At 53.0% G+C, this 27,785-nt stretch overlaps 2 protein-coding genes across 2 annotated transcripts in view; both read right to left on the bottom strand.

Annotated features, from left to right (window-relative positions):
• LOC139003329 (fatty-acid amide hydrolase 1-like) overlaps positions 1–3,089 on the bottom strand; it is a 39,440-nt gene extending 36,351 nt beyond the window's left edge. The window contains exon 1 of the mRNA XM_070405047.1: positions 3,051–3,089. The gene's annotated coding sequence lies outside the window, so the exon portion shown is untranslated. The remainder of the gene's footprint in view (positions 1–3,050) is intronic.
• LOC139002388 (fatty-acid amide hydrolase 1-like) lies at positions 1,268–25,063 on the bottom strand. Its single transcript, XM_070403712.1, is given in 18 exon segments — positions 1,268–3,240; positions 3,720–3,865; positions 4,387–4,495; positions 4,969–5,008; positions 5,887–5,927; positions 6,218–6,317; positions 7,501–7,598; positions 8,082–8,207; positions 9,684–9,700; positions 9,703–9,807; positions 10,051–10,091; positions 10,343–10,415; positions 10,418–10,548; positions 10,629–10,762; positions 10,993–11,127; positions 13,478–13,591; positions 22,883–23,264; positions 25,005–25,063. Coding segments are annotated over 18 exon segments (1,950 nt in total). The 3' UTR covers positions 1,268–3,141.
• Between the last annotated feature and the right edge of the window lie 2,722 nt (positions 25,064–27,785).

Here is a 27,785-nt window from a genome sequence, read left to right as displayed (position 1 = left end):
GCTGGGTACCCGTTGAGTACTAGGCACTGTGCAGGGTGCTGGGTATACAATGGCAAACCCCACACAGCCCTGACTCTGTGACATTACCTGCCTAAGGCGCCCACAGTCACCACTCCCAATCTACATGTTGGGAACTTGGAAGACCCAACCAAGGCTGGTTGGGAGGCTCAGTACTTAATTATATGGCCATCTCTTAAGGGTGCAGCAGATCAGGCTGCCCTTCATGCATTAGTGAGGGTCTTCATTGCACACCAGGTGCCTCCTGTCCTCCGGTCATTCAGCAAGTACCCTCCAGAATGTAAGCTCCAAGAGGACAAGAACCCATCCCTCATCACCGCAGTCCCAGCACCCAGTACGAGCCTGGCCCCTAGTGCACGCTCACTGAATGTTCACAGAATTGAGCGCCTTATAAGCACCATTCCACATACCAAGAATACAGTGACAAGCAAGACAGAGCACAGCTCTCAGGAAGCTCGAGTTGAGACAAAAAAAATCATATGGTCCCAGATAGTGTTAATGCCAAGTACAAAGGGTGACATTAAGAAGGGTCAGGGCAACTGCTTAACCAGTGGGTGATCAGGGGAAGTGACACTGACGCTGAGTGTTCCAGGCACAGGGACAGCTAACACCAAGGCTGTGATGCACGGACCAGCTTGAGATGATCAGGAAACCAAAAGGTGCCCATGTGGCTGGAGCACAGTGAACGGGAGGAGACACCCAAGGTGGGGCTGGAGAGGTGGGCAAGGGCCACTTCACACAGGGCCTCACGGGACACAAGGACCCTGGATTTTATTCTGGATGGGATGGGTCATTGGCAGGTCTTCAGAGAAGTGACTCAATCTGATATATACTTTTAAGGGAGCACTCTGGCTACTATCTGAAAAGTAGGTTGGGAGACAGGTGACGATGAACACAGGGAGCCAAGTTAGGCTATTGCAGCATCCAGGAGGTAGGTTGCTTGGATTGGAGCGAAGCAGTGGAGATGGTACTTGCGCAGTGACCACCTCCTCCGCGTTTTGGCAGCATTTGGTCCCTTATCTTCCCTTTTCCCCACCCCTGATCACCTGGGGAACAGATGTGTTTGTGTCAACGTCCACCACCCCCACAAGCCCAGGGGCCCAAGGATGGAAACCAGGCTTGGTTGAGTTCCAGGACCATTCAGCACAGGGTGGGTATGCCCATGCTGGGGCTTTAGGGTGAAGGAATGAAAGAATGCAGCCTTGCGTCTGAAGGCACAAGAATATTAATAACCAAAAAAAGAAATTGGTCAGGAGGAAACTGGGCAGATGGCGGGTAGCTTTATGGAATAGTATGAGGTGAAATGACACAGCTGTTACAAGGAACCAGGGCAAAGTACAGCAACTACCAGGTCATCCCGGTACAGGCATCCATGTGGGTTGGGCCCTCTAGTCAGCTCCAAGGTGTGGGGCCCCACCAAGGCAGAGACACCTTTGGCAGAGAATGCAGTTACCACTGGTTGTACAACCTTGAGGGGAAGCACCTTTGGAGGAGCAGAAAGATCAGAATGGAGAGGCAAGCCTTCCTTGGCAAGGCAGCTGGTCCGGAAAAGAATTTGAAGTAGGCCAGGTGAGAGCCTATGGCCTACCCTACCAGAAGGCTCAGGCTCAGAAACACCTTCTACAGCAAGCAGGGAGTTAGCGCTAGGGCTGAGGGGTAGGGGGGACAAGAAGGAGTGAGGGGGTTCTGCTGGTAGGGCCAAGGAGTCACAAGCCAGCCAACCTTCCACCTGCCAAGCAATGCAGTGCAGTGAGAGGTGACCTGGCAGACTGAGCTGATAGCTCACTTGCATTTCAACTGTCAATTCCCAAACCACCTCTCTCTGCAGCTGGACCCCCACCCTAGCTCAGGCTTCAGGCCTCCTTCCCAATTAGGAAAATGGAACCTCTTTATCCCTCTGCAGCCTCTATCCATCCAGTCTACTCTCCTCACTGCACTTGCGTGATCATTCAAGGGCTCCCCATTGCCCTTGAGATAGGATTCTAGTTCCTAAACTGGCCCCTCAAATCCACTTGGATCTGACACCACCTACATTTTTGCTCCTTCTCCTGCACCCATTCAACATGCCTCCATCTGCCAAACTCATCCTGGTCTTTGGGAGTACTATTGTTCCTTCTCCCTGGGTAGTCCTCATCCCCCAACTCAGCCTCTGGGAATCATCTAGACTCAACAGAGGCCCTCCTTCAGGAAGCCTTGGCCGGCCCGTGAGCACTCTCTACCAGATCGCCTGTCTGGTGCTCACCTCCCCAGGCCTGTGGACTCACTACCAGAGGGGTCAGCACTCCAATGGTGCCAGCTCAGGGTCAGCACTCCAGACTCCCTGCTGCCCTGTGCCCAGCCCGGTGCTGGCCACTGAGGACAAAGATATACAATAGAGTCCCTGCCATCAAGGAGAGCCAGCGTGCTGAGAGGCAGCTCCCCACACACAGATGCCCAGCACATGGGGCAGACTCTGGGAAACTGGCCACCTACTCCAAGGCTCAGAGGCAGGAGGGAAGGCCTTCTGGAGAAAAGGGGTCTGAGCTGGGCCTCAGAGTATCTAAAGGTAGAGGAGCAGAAAGGACTTCCTCAGCAGAAGGAAGGAGCAAAGGAAGGAAGAAGAGAAAGGGCAATGTCTAGCAAAGCAGGATCTCATCTAAGGCAGGGCGCGGGGGAGGGTGAAGTGCTGGGTGTGCAACACCCACTCGGAGAAGCCTGTGTCCATCCTGTATGATGGGAACCAGGGGAGGTTTGGGAGCAGGAAACTGACATGGCTGGAATCGGGCTCTAAAAGGTCAAGGCTCCAACCCCCAGTGCCCGACAGTGACGGCCAGAAAGTACACAGACTAGAAACCATTTTTTGACTGTTAGTGGGGCCTTGCCTATGGCATACCCACTGGCTGCCACATGGGGAGGGGGTCAGGGCAGAGACTGGGGACCAGACTGAGGGGCAAGGTCCAGACTCAGGGGGTCTTGGCTTCTTGGAAGGGGAGGGGGAGGCAGCCTCTGCCCCAAGTGAACATTTCCTCGCAGGATGGCAGCTGTGCCCTGACCAGGCTGGACGCAGATCCAGTGGGTCCTCTGGAGCCGGCTGGGTGGCTGGGCAGGCAGCAGTCAGAATGGCTGCTTTTCAGGGGTCATCAGTCACTCCACCTCCCACATAAACCGCAGACACAACTCTTCCTGCCAGGGCAGAGCCACACACTGCACGGCCACAGGCAGCCCCACGCTCTTCTTCATGGCCTGCAGGGGACACAGGGATAAGAATGGGAGGCGGCAAGGCAGGACCCACCCCCGGGCCAGGAAGCACCCCAGATGGAGAGGAGGGGCAGCACAGCAAGCCCAGACGCATCTTTCGGGGTCTTGTGTTAAGAAAGACAGACAAGGCCGGCTGGTGTGGCTCATGGTTGAGCGTCAACCTGTGAACCAGGAGGTCATGGTCAGGGCACATGCTCAGGTTGCAAGGTCGATCCCGGGTGGGGGCGTGCAGGAGGCAGCCGATCGATGATGTTTCTCTCTTGCTGATGTTTCTATCTCTCTATCCCTCTCCCTTCTTCTATTTCTAAAAATCAATAAAAACATATTTAAAAAGAAAAGAAAAGAAAGACAGGCAAGACCTACATGTGCTTATCTATTTCCTCTGCTGCAGCTAGAGTTGGGGAATGGGTGAGTCGAGGAGAAGGGAGACCCGCAGTTGGCCAGGCCAGTCCCCATGTCCTCACCTTCCACAGCACCTTGTCCCACATATCTCCAAAGTAGCCTCTGCAATGCTCCATCTGGGCCTCATCCTCGAGCGTCACTGTGGTGACAGGCACCACCCCCGCTGGGATGTCCAGGCAGTTGTAGAGCAGAGTGTAGCTGACGGCCCCTGAGACACAGCACAAGTGGCTGGAGAAGGCCAGGTGACCTTCGGTGCCAACTGTCCTGTCTGCGCCTCAGTCTCCCATCCCGTGAAGTGGCAGCCGACCTCCACAGGCAGGGATAGGCTCTCTCCCAGGGCTGAGACTTGAGTGAATGACAAAGCCCAGGAACCCAGATGCAGGCCAGGCTGGAGAGCCCGCTGGGGTTTGCCCCAAGCCTCTGCCCATGTAGCTTCCCCAGCTGGAATGTCACTCCTGTTTTCTTGGCTTATCGAAATCCCACCTCCCCAAACCACAGACTCTGTAACTCAAGATCTCCAACTTGAAGAGTGTGGAGGACAGGGAGCTCATTCCCTCCCAGACATCCCATCTTTGCAGCCAGCCAGACTGTGAGTCGCCTAAGAGCCAGATCCTCCCCAGGGCTCCTCCTCTTCTCCTTCCCAGCAGCCTGGCCAGGCAAAGGGCTGAACTCATAGAAGAGAAGGGATGGGTGGGGCTGTCAGGGGCATGGTGGGGAAGCAGGCCTCACCTGTGGCCTTGCCTGGGGCATTCAAGTCCATAGCAGGGCCCAGCATGGGCGTGAGCAGCACATCCAAGTCCAGTGCTCTCCACTGGGTAATCACAGAGCTGCGGTACACCTGTGGAGGGTACCAGCACAGCAGGTGAAGCACTCAGACCCAGCCCAGCCTTTGATTCAGGCACTGGGTGGCTGGGGGCTGGGGTGGCTGGGGGCTGGGGAGCCACAATGGGATGGAGGTCCTCAGGGCACACAGGCAGGGCTGCTTTCAGGGGGAAGTGATTTCCCCGCCTCCTACAGGAACTGTAGGCACCATTCTTCTGGCCAGGGCAGGGCCACAGAGTGCCTGGTGACAGGCAGCACCATACGGAAGAAGAGGCGTCCAGAGTACGAGCCCTGGCTGACCCAGCCCCCAAGGATGTGCATTTGGGCAAGTGAGGGTCAGAGAGCTGGACCTGAGCAGGCCTGCCCAGGGAGTGGGGGGCGGGAGGGGAATAACAGGCAGCTAAAACCAGTGCCCAAGAGAGCCCACTGGCAGGTGCCCTGTCCACCCCTCCCATGCCCACCCTAGTCTAGTTCGGGGCTGTGCCTCACCTCGATCTCGTGCTGCAGTTCCCAGAGCTTCCCAGTGGAGCTGGCGGAGGGAGTGAAGTCACCAGCCACGATGGTCACAGCCATGGGGATAAGGGAGTGAGCAACATCAGACCCCTACTCTTAACACCTCCCGGATCTCATTCCTGCAGACCCTTCTCAACATTATGGGAGCTCTGAGAGGGAAGCAGTGCAGGGCAGAAGTTCACATCCCTACTGTCCTGTTGAGAAGATCAGGCCCCACAGGGGACTTGGGCTGAGTTACTTAGTGACTCCACCTCAGAGGCAGGACCAGACCAGGCCTGATTCCTAGCTACCCTTAGGAGGGGGCAGAGCTGTCCAAGGTCCTAAATGCCCTGTGGTGAGAAAAGGAGCAAGCCCACAGGATGCCAGGGCCTGAAAATGGGGCAGCTACTGCCCTGATTTTCCTGCTCCAGCCACTAAGGGGCAGGCAAGACCCAGTGCAGCTCAGTTCAGTTCAGATCTCTCCAAAGAGCATCCTCACAGGGCCTCCAGCATCCCCTTGTCCCCTGCCTCACAGCAACTCCTTCCTGGTCCTTCCCACCCATGCCCCAGCCAGGGCAATCTCCTCCCCACCACTCCCATCCTGTGATATCCCTCCAGCCCGCTCCCCAGCCAGACCTGGGCTTTGCTAAGACAACTTGCAGCTCCCACCTGAAGGCCACGGAGGGACTGTGGAATAGACTCCAACTCAAGGTCTCCGATTTGAATAGTGTTGGGGACAGGAAGCTCTCGTCCTCAGCACTGGTCAAGCTGGAAATCTTGACTAACAGAGTTGCCACCTGTGTGGGCCACTTTCAGTCTCAGAAGTCACTTCCCACCTCTTTTCCTGTCAGAAACCACTTCAACCCAGGTCTGAGGAAGAGAGAGGCAGGCATCGGGACATGGAAATTTTCTTACTGAGACTTCATGCTGCTGAGAAAGGCTGCCAACCGTGGGAGCTGCAGGACAGACACAGAGTCAGTGACTCAGCTTTGGGCCAGGTGCTGACAACAATCTTCCTCAGGCCAAGCCACCATGCCTCCTCTCTCTGTCCCTCCCCCAGGTCCCAAGTGGCACCCCCTTCAGCATGCAGGACGACTAAAGACCAGAGGGGTGGGAGGAGCAGAGGAGTCTGGGTGGGAGGCTGGGAAGAAGAGGCCATGCCTGCCAGGAGAGGCTGAGGAGAAGGGGAAGAGCCCCAGAAGCTCCCCCTCACCCACCCCACCCCTTCCACTCCCTGTGCCCTCACCAGAGGCTTGAGCACGAAAGCCAGCAGTCCTTTAAGCCACTCGGGCAGCTTCAGAATCCATATCAGGTCCCCCAAGCAGGGGTCCACGAAATCACCTTTGCTGGGAGACAAAGGGTCCAGTCCAGCCACTCCCACCCCAGGCATCCCTCCTGGCTTACCCCCACCCACTGGGTCCTCCATTTTCTATTCAGCAACCTTTGTCCATCTCTCTCCTCATCACACGCTGGTAACCGCTGGTCTCCAATGCCTTTAACTGCCTCCTTTCAAATGTGTGACTAGTTTTTGCTAATTCCTCAGAACTAGCAGGTCACACTCCCTGGCAAACTCAGCTCAGAGCAATAAGGACTGAGGGCAACATCTCCCTGGCCAGGGCTTGATACTGAGGGTACCCCCTGTTGCTGACGCCAGCCTGGAGACACCCGTGGGGCTGTCCAGAGTGGGCCACCCGTGATGCTTGTCTCTGAGGCTGTTCCTGGTTCTAGATCTCAGGAAAGGTCTCAGGTGGCTGAGCCTGGGCCTCATTCCATGGCCAGAATGAAACGTAGCACCTTCCACGAAGCCTGGACCATCCTCGACCACTGGGGGGGAAGTCCAGTAACCCCAGGCGTGTCACCAGAGGCACCTTTGCAGGCCTGTCCTCTGCCTGTCAGTCTTTAAGGTCTGAAACATTCAAGTGGAACGAGCCTCTCTGAATGTGAGCTCTGCAAAGTCCCTTAAAGCGGGTCTGGTCCAACCCACTGACTTGACAGAAAACCGAGGACCTGCTCGAAAGGGAAGGATATGGCTCAAGTCAGAAGGGCCTCTTCTCCAAAGAGGCAGAAAAGAAAAGAAAAGAAAAGAAAAGAAAAGAAAAGAAAAGAAAAGAAAAGAAAAGAAAAGAGAAAAAGAAGAGCCTCAAATCACAGCATGATGTCTAGACCCCTGCCCTCCTGCTTGATCCTGCCCTTATCTCTCATCTTTCCCGACAGTCAGGTAGGACCCTGCCCATCTCCTACCTCCCAAAGAGCTCAGCTGGGGGCCAGACCGCACATGCTCAGTCCAGCCGCCCCTTGCGCTGGCACCTTTCCAAACTGTCCCTGGTGAGGTATATCCAGGCCCAACCTGCAGTTGGAAATGCAGCGGGTCCCTGCCCGAACGCATCGTCCTTCTTTGTGTTCAGCTGAGGCCTGTCCCCCTTCTTCCCCCAGGTGGCCCGTCCCTGGAGGTCAAAGCACTCCACTGCTCTCCCTGGGTCTACCCTTGTCCTGATTCCACCGCAGACCCCGAAGACAATCATCACTCACAAGTTGTGTAGGAAGCTGCCGCCACCATCACTGAACAGCCCACCGGTAGATAGCGTCTCTAGAGCGTAGGGTATGTTGCTTGGCAGGAAGGGAACCAGCTGCAGGATTGGAAGGTATGAGCCCCCACCCCTAGAAACCCTTGGGTCTGTCCACCACCGTGCTGCCCAGATGGCCCTGAGGATGGACTGGACCAACTCTGCCGCACGGCAGCTCTCACTGCAGCCACCAAGGTGGCCTTGCTTCCCGGAGCCACACGTGAACTGGTCTGAGATTAGCAGACCAACACCCACGGGCCCACCATCTCAGGGCCCCGGGAACCTATGGGCAGCTGTGCACCATGTGGTGGATGAGGCTTCCCAAAGCCACCATCACACATCCCTAGCACGAGGCTGAGTCCACCATCAATTACTTACCCCAACACACACTCCTGATTAGCCCTGTCTATACTGCTGCCACAGGGACTCAGTTCCCAGCCCAACCACAAAACAATCCGGGTGCAAGGATGCCAGGAAGGGGTGGTGGCCAGGAAGGCTTCCCTGAAGGAAGGCCATGCCAGGGCTTCTGGGCCCCTGCAGCCATACCGTGTGGCCAGCAGCCTCCAGTCTCTGCTTGGTCTCCAGCACGGCCCGCTTCATGGCTGGAGTGGGCATGGTATACTTGTCTGTCTCATAATACCCCACAGGCAAGGGCCGAGAGCTTGCATAGACCTGGAGACGAAGCAAAGAGTCAGAGTCCGGTCGGGAGAGGGTGGCCCGAGGTGGGGCTTCCCGAGATCGAAGCCACTCAGCCTCACACAGCTGCTAGGCTGAGGCCCGCAACCCCTGAAAACAGACTGCCAGCAAGGCCAGCCCTTTCTCAGAATAACTCCACGATGACCCTGCAGATTCCCTCGTTCATATGAGGAAATTAAGGCTTCAGATCCAGATAACGAGATGGGCCCAGAGGGGTGCTGAAACCGGTCCAAGGCCACCAATGCAGAGTGACAATACTATGTTCTGTCTGCTGCCTGTGTCAAGAATGCAGGACCTGACTCCCATGATAAACTGTCCCAGACCTCATTTCCACCGCTCCTCCTTCTCGGGGAGGGGGTCCGTTAGGACATCCTCCTCTGCTGGGGCGGGGAGCTCACACCATCCAGCACAGATTTCCCACCTGCCAAGGAGCACCAAGTCCCACTGACCTGCCCAGGGGCCTCCCGCTTTCCCAAGGAGACCTGGGCTGCGTGAGGGAGCCATGGAGCTTGCATTGCTCAGTGTACTGTCTGCATTCGCATGGCTTCACTATGCCACTGTCTGCATCCATCTAACTTGACTGCTCCTGAATGCTTTATACATAAAGTGCAAAGGATTTTCCGTTCTTGGAAGACCCTTCAACTCTTCAACAGAAGGGTAAAATGACACCTTACACGTTAAGGCTCCTTAAATCCCTCACCTCAAAATCCTCACCTTGCTGTGTCCACCAATCCTAAACTACTATTACATCATGATCCTTACAAACCCCCACATTGAAATACTCACCTTAAAAAACCAGACTTCAAAATCTCAACAAATATCCCCACTTTGCCCCTCTGTCCCCCACACCTCCCCACCCTCAGCCCTCCCCGCCCTAATGCTACTAAGGTTCTGTTGGGGCAGCATTCTCCTTCACCAAAGAAACCAGTAAACTCAGCTTTGTCCGATCCACAGGCTGTTTTGGTGGTATTTGGGGAGCCAGCTTTCAACACTGCCCACAGATCCCAGCTTTCTCAGACGGTCTGCCTTTAACTGTCCTTATTCAGCCTACGTGCCAAGCATCACAAAGGAGGTTGGGGGTATGGACGCAAATACTGAAGAAAGGCTCCTGTTTGCTGCGGGTCAAACACGGAGGAGGCACATCAGTTCTCCCTCAAGTTGTTCTGGTGCTGGGAAGTGGTTCCCCGGTGGCAGCAGCAGAGGCTGGGGCTAGAATGCGGGACCTGTCCTCTGCCAAGATTGCCAGCTGACAATTTGGAAGAATGAGTTTCTAAATGCAGGCAAGGGCTCCATCTAGTGGCTATCTGTGGAGCAGCAGCTGACCCTGGTCTCCGGCCCCTAGGGGCTGGTTTTCAGGAGACAGGGCCTCCAAGGCCTCCCACACTGCCTGGGGGCTGCCCTCTGGGCTCAGGAGCACCAGTGACAACTGAACCCACCCCCATCCCTGCTCACCTCCTCCCTGAAGGGCAGGGGGGCACAGTGGTGTCCAACCGGAACATGTCCTCACACAGCAGTGCTCGCAGGCACAGCGCCAGACTCTCCACATCCCGGGCCATGGGGCCAACTGAGAGCTGTACTGTCAGGTGGGGAGGGGAGGGAAGAGAGATCACTGGGCTCTGGGGTTGGGTCCAAGTAAGGGGCTGGGCCATGGCCCAGGAGTGGGACAGAGATAAGGAGGTAGGACCTCAGACCTAGAGTGGCCTGGGGACAAAACTCTGTCCTCAGAAGAGGCAGGGGCAGAGGTGGATCAGGCAAACCCCCACCACCACCACCACCACCACCACCGCCTCCAGGGCACTAAGGGAACCACAAACCTCACCTGCCAGCTGTCCATAGACACAGCCCCTCAGACCAATCTTGCTGGATAAGAAACACAAGATAATTGGGAACAAGAAAGAGCCTACCTCTGCCCCACTCCTCACCCACACAGTAGCTCGGAACTCTTACCACGTGGCAGCTAGGAACCAGGGCCAGCGTGGAGCTGTGGGACTCCCTCCCAGAAAAACCCCAGGCAGGGAACCCCTGCCAGGAACCCAGAGAGGCGAGAAGCTAGGCCAAGGTCACACCACGAGGGACCCAGAAGCTCCCTCCACCCACCTCCTACACCATACCTGAGGCAGTTCCCTGTAGGCTTGAGGCCGCAGATGCCACAGAAGGAGGAGGGAAAGCAGATGCTGCCCCCATGTCAGTGCCTAAGCCCAGCAGGGATCCTCCAGCTCCAATGAGGGCTCCTTCTCCCCCTGAGGAGCCACCTGGGCTCTGAGAGGGATCCCATGGGTTCGTGGTCTTGCCGAAGAGGGGGTTACTGCAGTCATAGCTGGAGGAAGCAGGGATGGATTGGCCGTGTCACCCTGGCACAGGTGACCCTGCCTCCACCCCACACTCATGAGACCCAACCTGAACATGGACTGGGGCACGTTGGTATGCACGAAGGGCACGGCGCCCTGCAGCTTTAGTACCTGCACCACCACGCTGTCGTACTCTGCTGGCACCCCCTCATTCACGCTCAAGCCCAAGGTCGAGTCCTGGCCCTAGAAGGAGGGATGGACACCGAGAGGGACATGGCTGATGAGTCAGGGCCCTTTCAGCAGCAGAGGGTCCACTCCCACCGCCCTGTCACAGGCCAAGACAGAGCACACCGTGGTGCCCGCTCAAGGCCTCTGGACCTGACATTTCCTCTGAGGGCCCAGGGTAACCCAGGACACAGAGCTGCTGGCAGGGACGCGGAGGAGTTGAGGCCTGACGCTAAGGCAGGGCATACCTCGTAGCTGAAGCACTCCTTGAGGCTCAGGGGGACACCATAGAGCAGGCCCTGTTTGGGGGCCTGGGACAGCTGAGTCTCACAGTCTGCCAGGTAGGTGGTCACACAGTTGGTCTCTTTGTTCACTTCCCAGGCCTAGGGGAGGGAGAAATGGACACAGGGCACAGTGAGGCTGGCCTTTAAAGGAAATGTGGTAAAATACACACAACATAAAACTGGCCTTCTGAATTATACTCAGGGGAAGGGTAGCCATGAGCGCAGAGGATAATTTAGGGCCCAGCATCCACGTCACTGGGGACATCTGGCCCCAGCCTCACCCAGGCTGTCTCTGGCCTTCAACCCCCCCGAGACGGAGAAAGAGAGGCGTCCCAGGGGCAAGGCACAAGCAGGCACTCGAAAGAGCATGATACTGGCGTCAGAAGCCCCCCAGAGGGAATGAGATGCCCCTTGGCCACTCTCCTCCTCCTTCAGCCACATCTCTGCCCAGTGAGGCCGTCAGGGCAGATGCCCGTCTCAGACCACACTGGGCGTCAGCACAATGCAGGGCTAGACCCAGGCTCTCGCCTCCCAGAGCCCAGCACACGCTCCTCTGCCCCAGGCCTGGCCCACATCTCCCCCAGCTAAGCTTCCCCTCTCCCAGGAGCTCTTGAATCTGATCATCAAGTCACATGGCGGAGTCACTGACTCACAGTGAAGGGGGTGGGCGCTTGACTGGAGTAAGGACACCCTCACTGTGGCTGGCGGCCACTGGGCCTTGCTGACACACACTCAACAGGGCCCTACAGGAGGGAAAGGTCAGGGAAGAGTGAGGTGCAGTTTAAGTAAATACTCTTGTTCCTGTGAAACATCTGAGAAAATGGGTGTCGGTCCTGTTACCACACTCAGGCTCATGAAATCTGTCTCCGGGCTACCCAAGGCATGAAGGTAGGAAGCCAATCTGTAACCAGAATGCTTTCCTGTGATCTCTTTCTTTTTTTAAAGAAAAATATTTAATTGATTTTTTACAGAGAGGAAGGGAGAGAGATAGAGAGTTAGAAACATTGATGAGAGAGAAACATCCATCAGCTGCCTCCTGCACACCCCCTACTGGGGATGTGCCCGCAACCAAGGTACATGCCCTTGACCAGAATCGAACCTGGGACCCTTCAGTCCATAGGCCAACGCTCTATCCACTGAGCCAAACCAGTTAGGGTTCCTGTGATCTCATTCAAGAAATCATGCAAAAGTCACACTCATAAAGCACAAACATATTTCAAACACATTTCTTGAGCACTTACTATATAAAAGATTTAGCGTCCAGCACTAAGGTGCAAAGACAAACAAGAAGTTCTGTCGCAAGAAAGCTCACATTTGCCATTGGAAAGAGAAAGACAAAGTAGGCCCTATAATGCGATGAGAAATGTGCTATTAGAAAGTGAACACAGTCCTAGCCAGTTTGGCTCAGTGGATAGAGCATCGGCCTGCAGACCAAAGGGTCCCAGGTTCGATTCTGGTCAAGGGAACATACCTTGATTGCAGGCTCCTCCCCCAACCCAGGCCCTGGTCAGGGCTCCTGCAGGAGGCAACCACTCGATAGGTTTCTGTCACACTGATAATTCTCTCTGTCTTTCTCTCTCTCTCCCACTCTCCCTAAAAATCAATGGAAAAATATTCTCGGGTGAGGATTAACAAAACAAACAAAAGAAAGTGAACACTAAAGAGGAAACCTAACTTGGGCTGGGAGGGGAGGAGGGTCAGGGAAGGCTTTGGAAAGGGGAGTCCTCTAGGCCTGAAGGCTCAGCTAGGGGAGCTTGTTGTACCAAGCAGGGCAAAGAAGAGGGAGAAGAGCCGACCGGCAAAAGGAACTCCACACAAGCCAGCACAGAGCGTGCCAGGCCCTGGAACCGCCAGCAGCTGAGCTACACTGATGCCCCAAGCTCCAGAGGCTTTGGCCAGAGAGGATGCTGGAGACAAAGGCGGAACAGAATGAGAGTCTGAAGAACTGGAGGCCTGAAGGGATCTGTCCAGGAGGCTGGTGCTTGAGCATGGAGGGAGACAGTGCTGGAGGACCAGGGCGGCTGAAGAGGGGTGGGGACAAGGGGTGGACTAGAGAGAGCCATAGAAAAGGAACAGACTAGACTTGGTGACCAATGAGGTGGGGGCAGGAGGGAGAGGGAAGTCTGGGCTGAAAGCCAGGTTTCTAGCAAAGACAACATGATCAGTGTCCCCTCCTCATACACAGAATCAGCCTCTCTCTCTCTCTCTCTCTCTCTCTCTCTCTCTCTCTCTCTCTCTCTCTCTCTTTCACACACACACACACACACACACACACACACACACACACACACACACCTCTGGCTCCTTTCCTCCCTGGCAGCCCCTAGCACTGTGGTCCCACAATGGCCCTCAGCAAGATAAACTCCAGGCCAGGTTTCCCCCTCAGCCTGTACCAAGAGAGCAAATAGGAAGGAGCAGGGAAGATCACTGGCTGGCCAGCCACCCTTACCTTTCCCACATAGGTGAAGAGTGCAGCCTGGGGGGACAGCTGCCCATTGTGTAACTTCTGTACCAGTTGAGGCAGAGTCAGGGCCAGCAGTGCCTTTAAGTCCAGGTCAGGGTTCTGGGGAGACACCTCAGATCAGTCCTGCTCCCTGCAGGCCCTACATGCTTGCAGCAGACACCTTGTCCCATGTCCTCAAAACCCCACATCTACTAAGCAGATGCTGACCGCCACATGCCAATCCATGCCAGACATGCCCATCCACAAATCTGACACCGTGACCCAGCCATTGCCACCTGGGACAGGGCAGATATTATCTCTTCAAGAAGCTTCCTGGACAGACACCCAGGGAGAAGCCATGCCCAGGCTGATTTTTTTAATAAATTAGAACTTATAAAAATTAAAAACCTAGGCTCTGTGAAAGATGAAATGGCAAAATGTCCACTGGAGGGAAATACTGGAAACCACATTTACATCCAAGTGGTAGAATGTGAATGCACACACACCAAAAACACTCAAAACGAAAACAAACAACCCAATTACAAAAGACATGGACAGGCACTTCATTGAGGAGGATATACAGATGGCAAAATCAAAACCATAGTGAGATAGTGAGGCACATAGATCAGAACACCTCACACCAAATATAAGAACAGTCCCAAATGCTGATGAGGATGTGAAAAAAGCAGTCATGTGGGCATCGTGCATAGATGGTGGTGATAAAAATGGCATACCCACTCTAGAAAACAGTAATTTCAAAACACAAGCAAACAAACTACTATAACAAGAACATGCGATTATTACACATCCCAGCAACTCAACCCAGGGCATCTACTCCCCTCCCCCTCCCCCACCCTCACCCCGTCCCAGAAATGAAAACTTGTGTCTTCCAGACATGACTCAGCAGGCCTGGGATAGTCAGAACCTGATGGGCCTGGCTCCAGGAGGAAACCTCTGAGCCCTTGGAAGGTCCTGGCCCAGGAGGATTATTAAACCACCCTCAATGGCTGCCTACTGTGTGCCAGGCGCCGTGCTGGTGTGCTCTATGTTTTTATTAAATCTACTACCGTTCCCCTTGCACAGTAAAGAAACTGAGGCTCAGAGAGGGGAAGTGCCTTGCTTAGGACCATACAGGCAAACTCCAGTTCTCTGCCCGCTCAGCACAGGCTGCCCACTGGCTGTCCACCTGCACCTGGCCACCCAACCAGCAGGGGAGGGTGAAAACAAGAAGAGTCCATGCTGCGTGGTTAGGCTGCAGCTGAGAGACACATACAGAAGAGGATTTCTTCATTCATTCCACAGAGATGGTGCCTACTCTGTACCAGGTGCCACACTAAGCAGGGGTGATACCAGTGAACAAAGAAGGCATGTGCATGCTTTGGGGGGTTTATACCAGGTGCAGGTTGCGAGTGAGCAGATAATAAGTTAACAAATAAGAATTTCAGATAGTGAATATAATGTAAAGAAAATAAAACTGGGTGAGGGAAACGGGCAGCATACAGGTAGAGGGTGGTCAGGGAAGAGCTCTCTGAAGGAGACATTTGATCAAACACCTCACTGCCAGGCCTCAAAGGCTCCTAGAGTCCCTGGGATCAGCCCCTACCGGCAAACACAGTCACTTCCTCCTCCAGGGCACTGGTCTAATTCGTGAACAGGGGCTAGAGGAGATCAGAGCCACAGCCACCAATTCTCACCTCTATGGTCTCCTGCTCTTGTCAAAGTCTTCGGGGGCCTCCCTGTTGCCAAATCCCACAGGAGCTTCTCCTTTTTATTCTGCTCCATGTCTCCCTGACCACACACCAGCTTTCTTCAATTCTCTCCTGGCCTGGAGACACCACCCTCTCTGATTCTCCTCCTGCCCTTTGGCTACTTCTGTCATCCACTTGGTCCGTCAACAAACATTTTCTGAGCATCCTCTATGTGTCAAGAACTTTGTTAGGGGCTATGAATTTAGAGGTAACTAAGATAGGCAAGTCCCCGCTTTCAGAGAGCTTACATTCAAGAAAATAAACAAATAAACAAGTAATAAATAGACCACAGTGTGACAAAGCAAATAAACAGAGTGCGGTGATGAAACAGCAGAGAACTGACCCAGATGGCCTGGGCAGGCCTCTCCAGGGGGTGACATTTCAGCTGTGATTTGATGGATGAGAAGGTGCCAGACAGAGACTCCTTGAGTTTCCCTCGGGGCACCTCTTCTTCCCTCTCTGATGCTGGGAGAAGTCATTCACTCCAGTGGCTCTCTCTGCTCTACACCTCCCCCAATGACCTCCTGTTCCTCCACCTAGCCTGACTCAACTGAGCTCAAACCAGTCACAGGGCTATTCCCAATGGTGCCCATCCCTCCGTGTCCTTCCCCCTGAGCCTGCTCCCCTACTTTCCACCAGCTCCCTCTCAATCTCCTCCGTGTATACCCTCACTCAGGGAAGGGTGCTGCATCCATCCAGGTGCTAAAGTAAGAAAACAGGAGTCAGCCCGGATTCCTCCCTCACCCTCCCACCTGCATCCAATCATTCACCAAGCCCCATAAGCAGCTCTGGAAAATGCCACCTCTCCATCTCCTCTACCAAGATCCTTACTGGTGCTCATCCCTTCTCTCCCAGGTCACCCAGGGACCACCTAGCTGGCCGTCCTGCCAAAGTCTTATCACTCCCACCCACTCTTCCTTTTTACCTGCCGAGATTGTGCAAAGCTCAACCAGGGCTTGCTTTTCCCCTTAAAACCTCCTTACACCACAAGCATGTTCCGGGAGGTGCTTCCAGGCACGATCCTGTCAGACTCCTCTGCACCCCTCAATGTGACACCACCACTCATACCCTCCACATGCACCCATCATACAGCACCCTTCCCTTAATTTGCTAAACAGATACAATACTTATATGGGATTTTTTTTAAAAAAATGGATCCATGATTTCTCTGTACACACTAAATAATCCCTGGATTTTTTTTCACATGCAATACAATTCATTTACTTTTACAACTTATAATTCATTCTAAAGGCTTAACTTCTTTGTTGGTATAACAGCTCTATTAGTTCAAATCAAGACATCACATGTTCTAGCTAGCCCATCATGATGATGCAACATTTAGCTCTTCCCTGGATACTTTTTTTAAGGCATACAAAATAAGCCCAGTTGGCACAGCTCGATGGTTGAGCATCGACCTATGAACCAGAAGGTCATGGTTCGATTCCCAGTGAGGACACATGCCCAGTTAGTGGGTTTGATCCCCGTGTGGGGCGTGCAGGATGCAGCCGCTCAATGATTCTCTCTCATCATTGATGTTTCTCTGTCTCTCTCTCCCTCTTCCTTCCTCTCTGAAATCAATAAATATATATATATATTTTAAAAAGGTATAAAAATGAAAAGTGAACATTCCCTCATCTCTGGGACCATCCTGCCCAGTCCCTCTTCTGAAAACAAAACCATAGTTAACAGTTTCTGATTAACCTTATAGGGGAAAAAAAGTTTATGAAAAACCCACAATGGATGTAATTGTTGACATATGTTCGATTTTGCACAGAGGGATCATACTATATACACAGTACTACACCTTACCTTTCTCACTTCACAATAAAAATAGCAAGACTGTTTTCCCCCCCAATTACATAAATATGTGATCATTGTTTTTATTTTATTAATCCTACCCAAGGATATTTTTTTCCATTGGTTTTTTAAAATATATTTTTATTGATTTCAGAGAGGGAGAGGGAGAGATAGAAACATGAATGATGGAGAGAATCACTGATTGGCTGCCTCCTGCACACCCCCTACTGGGGATCGAACCTGCAACCCAGGCATGTCCCCTGGACTGGAATCGAACTGGGACCCTTCAGGCTGATGCTCTATCCACCGAGCCTAACCAGCTAGGGCTTTCATTGATTTCTTAGAGAGAGTGGAAAGGGGGAATAGGGAGAAAGAGAGAGAAACATCGATGTGAGAGAGACACATGGATCAGTTGCCTCCCGCATACTCCTGGACCAGAATCTGCAACCCAAGTACGTGCCCTTGATCAGGAATCGAACCCATGACCCTTCAGTGCACAAGCCAATGCTCTAACCCAGAGGTTCTCAACCTTCCTAATGCCGTGACCCTTTAATACAGTTCCTCATGTTGTGGTGACCCCCAATTTCATTGTTACAAATTGAACATAATTTAAGCATAGTGATTAATCACAAAAACAATATGTAATTATATATGTGTTTTCCGATGGTCTTAGGCGACCCCTGTGAAAGGGTCGTTCAACCCTTGTTGTAGGTTCTTGCTATTCATCACTTTGAATATGTCTTCTGGCCTGCATAGTTTCTAATGAGAAATCAGCTAACAATCTTATGGGTACTCCCTTGTAGGTAACTAACTGTTTTTCTCTTGCTGCTTTTAAGATTCTCTTTGTCCTTTGCTCTTGGCATTTTAATTATGATGTGTCTTGGTGTGGGCCTCTTTTTTGGGGTTCTCTGTGCTCCTGGACTTGTAAGTCTATTTCTTTCACCAGGTAGGGGAAGTTTCCTGTCATTACTTCTCCAAATAGGTTTTCAATATCTTGCTCTCTCTCTTCTTCTGGCACCCCCATAACTCGGATGTTGGTACACTTGAAGTTGTCCCAGAGGCTCCTTACACTATCTTCATATTTTGGGATTCTTTTTTCTTTTTGCTTTTCTGGTTGGGTGTTTTTTGCTTCTTCGTATTTCAAATCTTTGACTTGATTCTTGCGATCCTCTAGTCTGCTGTTGGATTTCGGTATAATATTATTTATTTCAGTCAGTGTATGCTTAACTTCTAGTTGGTCCTTTTTCATATCCTCGAGGGTCTCACTAGATTTATTGAGGGTCTCACTAAATTTATCAGCAGTTTCTAGGAAATTCTTGAAAACACCTTATAACCGTGGTTTTGAACTCTATATCCAGTAGTTTGCTTTCCTCCATTTCTGTCATTTGTGACCTGTTTCTTTTTCTCCCAAGTGATTTTTTAAAAAATCAGTTGCCTATACTTTGTGTATAAGGATTTCTGGTACCAAGAATTAACCAATCAGACACAACCTTATTATGCAATGTGACCAATAAGATGCAACTCTATTATTCGACTTATATATTTATGGTTCAAGACAGGACATTCCCACTGGACAGCTATTGTTGTGTTGGCTGTTGTCATTTTGTTGTTGTTGTTAATCCTCACCTGAGGATACTTTTTTCATTGATTATTTAGAGAGAGTGGAAAGGAGCAGGAGACACACAGAGAGGGAAACATCCATGTAAGAGAGACACATTGATTGGTTGCCTCCCTCTCGAGGCTTGGGGCCTGGGAGCAAGTCTGCAACCAGAATCAGACCCGGGACCCTTCAGTCTGCAGACCGACACCCTATCCATTGACCCAAACTGGCCAGGGCTGTTGTCATTTTTTAAATTTGACAACCTAAGGGGAAAGAGGTCAGTGCCGCTGACTGAACTGTCAGGTATTGCATGCTTTAAAAATTCAGGGGCATAGAAAGGGAGTGGACTGACAATTCTCGGGGGGAAACTGGTGTGGGGGTGTGGGAAGAGACTGGACAAAAATCATACACCTATGGATGAGGACAGTGGGAGGGAGGTAAGGGCAGAGGGTGGGGTGGGAACCAGGTGGAGGAGAGCTATGGGGGGAAAAAAGAGGAACAACTGTAATAATCTGAACAATAAAGATTTAATTTACAAATAAACCCTTTAAGCCCCACATTTAGGGCACAGAACCTGAGAACCTATCTTGCCCTCCGCAGAGCTTCAATATATCTGCCTTTGGTTTTATCAGTGTCCCTGGTCTAAATTCTTTTACATCAAGAAACAAGAACCCAAACTTGTCAGTAACAAATTCATCTAATGACTCATTCTGTATTAAAATCAGGTTCAAGGTGGGCTTTGAAAAAGGCCAGGAGCTAGAACTACAGGTCAGATCCACTTGAAGGAAGTAAGACCAATGGGATTTTGACAAAAGGGGTTGTAATAAATGTGGGGGAAAGGCATTTGAGGTAAAATTACAAATGCCAAGACACAGAGGCATGAGCAGTTGAACTTTCTGTGATATTTTTCTCAGCAATAATATTCTATTTATAGTGCTCCCCCTTGTAGGCTGAAAACAATGGAATCAACTGGGTATTCCATCACCAAAAAGGAATTTATTCAGGAAAAAGAAAGGGTTGCATGCCAGTGTTCTTTTCCCAGCATCAAGAAGGGTTCAGGAATCTGAAGAGGCACTGTGCGTAGATGACATAGGAATCCAGAGACTAATAAAGAATCTGGAGACGAGATATAATTTTGAAAGGCATTGGGGGGTCAGAGGACCTTCAGCTAAAGGAACTGAAGACTTCCTCCTTGTCTAGGACCCTTGCTTTTATTAACACAATGTGTCCTAAGGCAAGGTGGAGATAATACACTTCAAAGGGTAAGGTTTCAAAGGGTACAGAAGCATTGTCAGTTTGGGGGAATTAGCCTACGGCTGTACAGGTGTTTGGCCAGTAGGGGGCAATAACATGTAGATTAAGATGCCCTTTAACTGTCTGGCAGCCACAGTCAGTTTCCTATTCAGGTTTGGGGAAATGCCTTTAGCCATTCCCAACAGGTGACTACATGTGTGACTCAACCCTGTTGAGTCCCCAAGTTTTTGATGAAACTCTTGAAATTATGACATGCTGGAATTGGTCCCGGGAAGTTGCATCTGGCTGGGTGTGGCTCAATGGTTGAGCACCGACCTATGAACCAGATCACAGTTTGATTCCTGGTCAGGGCACATGCCCAGGTTGTGGGTTCCATCCCCTATGGGAGGGCATGCAGGAGGCAACCAGTCGATGGTTCTCTCTCATCATTGATGTTTCTATCTCTCTCTCCCTCTCCCTTCCTCTCTGAAATCAGTAAAGATATATTTTTTTAAAAAGAAAGATTGCATTCTAGGGTGAATCAAAATGGTAAACCACAAGCACACACTGAACCAAACCAAGATGGAGGGGACATTATAAAGAGGCAGTGGAAGTTAAAGGGTAGAGGGAGTTGTTGCAATGAGAGAACTCTGTTATAAACATAAGGTTCTTCCATGTAAGGCTATCCAATAACCAAGTGCCAGAACTCCTCCCATAAGCCCCAGCTCCTCCCACAGACCCTCCCAGTTATGTCCTGGTTAAAGTCTCTGTCCTAATTTTAATGCTCTCTTCCCTCTAGAATGGATATCAAAACTCATTTAGGAGGCAAATGGACAAATAGTTGTTACAGGTCATTAAGCCTCACTTTGTCAACAGAGAATTACCATAAACATGCCTTACTCCAGAGTTGTTCTAGATCTAGAGAGATAACTATCTTGTAATGATTCAGGAAATGTTTATGATTCTCCCCTCCTCCAGCACTGCCTTGGAATACATGAGGTATCTGGGCTCCCAACAAGCTTTGGAGTCCATCGGGGGGAGCTGTACTACAAGCTGCTGGACTCTCCTAGGGCCTGCTTACCTCAGTGCCCCTTTCTGTTCAGGGCTGGGCAGAGAAAGCCTCAGAAGGAAGGCTGCTGAGACAGCCTCAAACCCCACCTCCCTGTCATACAGTGACTCCAGAGCCAAGCAGAGGGTGTGTTAAGGTCAGGGAGGCTCAGGCGGGACTGACTGCACCCCACCTCCTACCTGCCCCAAAGGCCTACAAAGCTATTGTCATCAAGATCCCAACCCTTGGCTCATAGCTCAAAACAGTAAGACTCTTGAGGTAGCTCTTCCTTTCTTCTCCAGTCTTTGCAAAGCCAAAAGGTAATTTCCTGGCTTCCCGGCCTGGAAGAGCCAAGCTTTGCAGTTCTGAGGTCAAGCTCTCTGGCTCGAAGGAGGGTGTGTAAACAGCTCTTTGTATGTCAAGGCCAAAACTTCTGCCCTAGGAAATCCATTTCTTAGAATTAATGCAAGGTGGCCTCTCCAGAGGGAAACTACTAATGCTTAGAGTTGAAGTGAGGGAAGACCCACCTTTCAACCACCCCACACTCCTGCCAGCTGGTGGGTGCTCTGGGACTGGGAGAGGAGCTCTGTGGCAGACACTGTGGGCAGACGCCTGCAGCTGTCCCACGCAGCATTTGGAGCTGGCAGAACTTAGCGGGCTGCACAGAAGGACTTGGTGGATCCCTGCGTGGGGCACCTCGGAGCTTGGACAGAGGAGGAGGACGAGACAGTGAAGGACCTGTGCTCAAGTAGGGGGAGTGACCAGTTTGGACTGAACACCCGGGTCTTCCAATGTGAGCGTGGGGAACTCTAAAATTGATGGTAGATTTTTCAGCCAGCTTGATGAATGAAGGCTGGAACCAAACATATTTTGATTTCAATAAATAAACAAATATGACAGATGCTGTCCCAGGAATGGTATAGAGTGAATTCATCATCTAGCCAAAACCTCACCACAATGAAGGCCATACCCCGGGCCTGTCGGGTCTCCTTTCCTAATATCTCTCCACTGCCCCTCTCCGCTGGAATGAGGCTGGAGAGCCCCACTGGGCATCTAGGTTCTGGTCCCAGCTCGACTCCAACTCAGAAATCACCTGCTGCACCTGAGAATCTGTGACATGCAATTTTCTGTGACTCCTTCCCAGTCTCCCACCTAGGCACACCCTCCTGCTTCCTGTTGTCCCCATCACCTGGGCCGCCTTCCTACCTGTCAGATGGGAATCCTATCAAAACACATACCCTCACAAACACTCCTGGCAAGTCTCTTCTCCCTCAGCACATACAGCTGCCACCGTTTAGCATTTTGATTTCTGTCTCATATACTCGGAGAGAAAGCCCTCTCTTCTAAGCCCCTCCTCCACCCCCAAACACACACTGATCTGATCTAGAGGGAGCTGTTGACAGATCACACAGCGAAGGGCTGGAACTAAACCTGCTCACGGAAGGGGCTTGTCAGGAGCCGGCCACCACAACCTGAGCGGTAGGAGCTGGGGAGACTTCCATTCCAGTCGGGCTGGCTGTCCATAATCCCGGGTGCATTTGGGCCAGTCCTTCTCTGGCTCCTAACTCACAAATCAATGAGTGTGAACTGTAAGCTCTCCGCTTTCACTTGGCCATCGCAGGCGATTCCAAAGTCCTAACCCTGGCATCCTATCGATTCCCATGCCAGCGTTTTGGCATTCTAATCGGCAAGTGATCTTGAGATTCTTTTGCACGGAGCAAGGCTCCTCTTTGGACCTAGCGCCGTGATGGCCTTCCAAAACGACCTCCCTGTCTCTTTCCTTTCCCTTCCTCCCCTTGGCCCTACCTGGCTCAGGAAGAGCACGGAATGCATTTGAACAAGAAGGGGTTCCGAAAGTTACAAACCTGCGCTGCCCACACACCTGCGCTGTCTCCCCCCAACCCCCACACGCGCGTCCGGGCAGCTGAAAGTGCTGCGGGGGTACTCCCACCCGGCGACCCCCGGACCCCGACCCCGCGCGTCACCTGGAGCCGGAAGCGCTGCGCCGCCTTGTCCATGCTTTCCAGGGCCGCTTTCTGTCTCCGTCGCGCCCGGGCCGCCGCGCCCCGCGCCCTCCCGCGACCGGACCAGCGCAGGGCCACCGCCGCCGCCACCAAGCAGCAGGCCAGGGCAGCCCCGGAGGCGCCCGAGAGCGCGGCCCACAGTTCGTCCAGCACCACGATCGCCCGCCGCTCGGAGCTGCCTAGACCACCAGGGACACAAGAATCAGCACTCGCCGGTTTCGCCGCAAAACCCGGCCTGGATCCGCCGGGGATCCGCGCTCCTCTGCGCGGGTGGGGCGGGAGGAGAGCTGCGCGGCCGCAGGCCGCCTCGGGAGCGCGCCGTTGCCGGGCAACGGGCCCGCGGCTGGCGGCGCGCAACGGTCAAGGTCCAGCTTGGTGGCCGGACTGGGGTAGCTCCCGCGTCCTCGCGCAGGGCGTGAGGCTGGGCTGGGGGGACGCGAGGGGCACCCGCTTCCCGAGGGCGTCCTCAGAAGCACGAGCGCAGCGGTTCGGCGCCACGGCTCGACCCGGCCCCCCCTCAGCCCCGCGCACCCCGAGCCCCAACTCCCTGAAGACGCGGACAGCCGGAGCCCCTGCGGGAAAGGCCAACCAAGAGCACTGGGAGCGGAGACAGACTGGGCTCGCGGACCTGATTAATGCCCGCAACCTGCTTAGCAGCTTTTTCCGGGAGAACCTTGCCGCCGCGGGCACCGTAGGACGCCCACCTCTCCCCAGCCGGAGGCACCTGAGAGGGGCCACCCCGGGGCTGTGCTAGGGGCAGGGACCTGGCAGAGAAGAATTACTGAGTGGGCTGAGAGCCTGGGGGGCAGACGGGACGGAGCCCACGGGGTTGGTGTCACCACTTCGCTCTCAATGCGGAGGAGACACACAGACGCTCCCAGCCCCCCACCCCCCCCCCCCCCCTTCGGGCTCTATCCTCCCTTGGTTCCTCCCTCCCTCGTTCCTCCTTTCAAGGCCACGCTGTTCAGCTCACCCCACACTGGACAACCCTGCAGCCGGCTCCCAGTTTCCTGCTAGGACAGGCCTCTCTGAAAACTATGCTCCCCACCTTTTCACTTCCTGAGCCCCAGGTCTGTCCCCCAGCTCCGCTGCCCGAGACAGCAGAGCAGCTCCCTCGGCCCTGGAGGTTAGGGTCCTCACTCCAACACTGGGGGTGGGGGTGCGGGGGGGCACAGGGCTCCCTCTCTGCTGCTCTGGAAGAGACACCCCAGCTGCCTTTGCCTCGCCTGGTGCGCTTGGCTCTCATCTCGGTCTTGCTGTCCCTCCCGGTCCCTCTCCCTGACTCCCTGACTCCCTGGGTCTCTGGCTCTTTGCCCCAGTCCCCCTCTCTCTAGCCTCTCCCGCCCCGTCTCCGGCTCCGTCTCCCCGGTCTCTCTCCCTCGCGAGGCCGGGAGGGGGAAATCGCTCCGTAAATAGGCGGATGGCCCGGGGCGCTCCCGGCGCAGACACTCGTTTTTAGAGCCGGTAATTGACTCCTTTCAGTTGATAATTCATGGCTTGCATATGCGCTTTAATGCGGGCGCCTGGGGAGCGCGGCGGGCGGGGCGGCCCTTGCGGAGCCAGCGGCCGGGCGGCTGGAAAGGGAGCCGGACTCGGGGCGGGTTTCCGCCCCGGCCGTCTGTCCGTCCGTGCGCGGGCGAGGAGGGGGCGCCCCCGCTAGGGTCGGTCTGTCGGGCCCTCGTGGGCCTGGCTACGTGACGAGATGGGAGTGCGGTGGGTGGGGTGGAGAAGCCGGTAAGTCCCAGCGCCAGGGAGGGGTGTGGGGTCAGGGGGCGATGATAGGCCGACTGGCAGAGCCTTCGAAATGAAGGGGGTGGGGTGGGGTGCGGGGCAAGACATGCTGACAGTCCTTCCCCCTGCAGCCAACGGGGAGACTGGGCCTAGAAAGGGGATAGGCCTTACCCATATGCCACAGCGCAGAAATGAGACGGGGCCTCGCCTCGGCCTTGGTAGGACACCTGGCCCTGAGAATCTTCCTGTTCCTGAGCTGAAGTCCTCTATTGCCCTCAGGCAGGTTTCCCCAGGAGGAGCTGGCTCTTCCAGTGAATGCTGGACAGACACCAGGACCATGCCCGCTTCTCACCCCACAGCAACTCCCAGGTCATCTTCCGCTGGGCCTTCACCTTCTGTGGATCTGCTCATCCTGAGGCTGTGACAGATGCCATCATTATTTCCATTTTACAAAAGAAACGGAGGCTTAGAGAAGCTGGGAGATTTGCCTAGGGCCGCCGAGAAGGCTGAGCCTGGGTATATGAGCACCCAGGCCAAGCCCTCCCAGGTGGAAGTACTAGAGGGAGAAGGGGGGTCGCAGGGGATATCATGTTCCTGGAGGCCCCTTGTGCACCCACACACGGGCCTCAGAGAGGCCCCTACACAAGAGACATAGAGGATGCCAATGCCCTGCCTACATCACACAGACCAGGTAGAGGTGATGCTGGGAAGTAGTAAGAGGTTAGAGGTCAGTGTGGGAGCTGGAGTTGGGGAGGAAGGCAGATGTGGACACCAAATGTCAGCTCTAGAGAAAGCAGACAAATCCCAACCTGGAGAGAATTCTGGCCCCACGATGGGGCTTACTCAGTCCCTTAGCCTGGTATCTGGTATTTTCTCCAGGCTAATTTCAGCCAAAAATAGAATTCCACCCCCTATCTCCTAAAATACGCAAATGTTTTACCAAGTCAAAGCACCTGGCTTATTTCTGTGTCCCCCTATGTTTATTTTTTCACCCTTTAGTGTCCCCATCTTCACAATGGAGTTTGGACAAGGATCTGACTGAAAAAGTCCTGGTAACAGTGGATCTGATTAAAAGGCAACAGTGCAGTAATGTCTGGGCTGTATGAAGCTCAATGCTGCCCCCTGGTGCCCAGACTGTTACAGCCAGTAAGCCGCAGGGAAAGGAGGCAGGAGGCACTTGAGGTAAAAAAATAAGTAAAACCTCTCTGCCCGGCTCCCCCCTACCCCACCATCTCTGAACCTTTTAGACCTCCTTCTAAAGGGGAGGAAGAACAGAGCAGGAGCCCTGCTCACTGAGTGAGGGTAAGCCCCAGGCTCCTCCAGCAGAGGTCTCACACTCTGTGGTAAAGCCTGGAGAGGGATGGAGGCCATAGTGACAGCAGCAGTAGCTCAGTCCACCCTGCACCTGGACACCCCAGATGGTTTCTTCTATTTTAAGTGGAGTCAGGGCTGCCCTTCTAGTGTGACTCCTGGGGTCTTCAACTCAGTTAATTAAACTCAGGCCTTTTTCTGCCTGAAATTCCACCATTTGTGTTCAGAGGAGGTCTTCAACAAATGTAGGATGGATGGATGGATGGATGGATGGATGGATGGATGGGTGGATGGATGGGTGGATGGATGGATGGACTCAATCCCTTTGCACTGAGATATTATCTCCAGAAGGTTTGTGCTGTTAAGCACAAGGGAGAATGAGTTCACTGGTTTTCCTAGTTGACTGGAAGTGGGACTACGAAGAGAAATGGGATAGGCCCTATCCCATTCATTGCCCAGTGGTCGGCAAACTTTGGTTCGGCAAACCGTGGCTCGCGAGCCACATGTGGCTCTTTGGCTATTTGAGTGGCTCTTCCACAAAATACCACATGTGGGCGCGCACATTCAGTGCGATTGAAACTTCGTGGCCCATGTGCAGAAGTCAGTATTTTGTGGAAGAGCCACACTCAAGGGGCCAAAGAGCCGCGTGTGGCTCACGAGCCGTGGTTTGCCCACACGGAGCTAGGGAAAGGGGAAGTTGTGTGTGTGTGTGTGTGTTTCTTTTTGTTTTGTCCATATACACTGAGTGGCCAGATTACTATGACCACCTGATGTTTGTAGGCAAATTAGCTATAATTTCGTGCTGAAGTTGCTAGAGGGACAGACCATTATAAACATCTGAATAGCACAACATACCTAAGTATCATTGCTGATCAAATTCATCCTATCATGTTGATGGCATACACCAATGGAGATGGCTTCTTCCAACAAGACAATGCGCCATGCCACGGTGCTTGTATTGTGCAGGAGTGCTTTCAAGAATATGAGGGAGACTTTACCTTGCTTAGGTGGCCCCCACAATCACCAGATCTCAATCCAATTAAGCATTTGTGGGATGAAGTTAAAAGAGCCATCAAGCAGCTGGTTCCACAACCATCAAATCTCACAGAACTGGACAGTGCTATTCATCAGGCATGGTGTCAGATTCCTTGCATCACCTTTCAACATCTTGTGGAGTCAATGCCAAGAAGAATCACCACAATATTGAAGGCAAAAGGTGGCCCAACGAAGTACTGATGGGGTGGTCATAATAATCTGGCCAGTCATAATAATCTGGCCACTCAGTGTATATCTTTACTACTTACAAGAACCTTTCATATATATTTTAATTTATTGGGGTGACATTGGTAATAAAATCATATAGGTTTTAGGTATATGGTTTCTTTAATATACTAGAGGCCTGTTGCACGAAGAGATTCGTGCAATAGGCCTTCCTTCCCCTGGCTGCTGGCACCGGTTTTTCTCTGGCACCCGGGACCCAGGCCTTCGCTCCGGCCGCAACGGAGAAGCCAAGCCTCTTCAGTCTTCAGTCGTCTTCAGTCTTCGCTTGGGCTGGAGCCTTCAGTCTTCTCCTTGCGCCTGCATATGCAAATTAACCCACCATCTTTGTTGGGTTAATTTGCATACTCATCCTGATTGGCTGGTGGGCATAGGGGAGTGATGACCAATTTGCATGTTTCTCTTTTATTAGTGTAGATTCTCTGTACTTTCATATATTTTTTATTCTCAGACCCACCCTGTGAGGTAGGCAGGTTTCAGTTATTTATTCTAATGAGGTCTTTTCTCCATAAATACTGAAGAATGCTTTTGGGTGCTACTTTTC

This window comes from Myotis yumanensis, unplaced genomic scaffold (assembly GCF_028538775.1).
Source record: "Myotis yumanensis isolate MYYU_CA2020_CCGP unplaced genomic scaffold, mMyoYum1.0.hap1 SCAF_2, whole genome shotgun sequence".
In the NCBI taxonomy this organism is placed as follows: Eukaryota; Metazoa; Chordata; class Mammalia; order Chiroptera; family Vespertilionidae; genus Myotis; species Myotis yumanensis.
The sequence above is the reverse complement of the archived record's forward strand: the minus strand, read 5'-3'. Positions and strand labels throughout refer to the sequence as shown.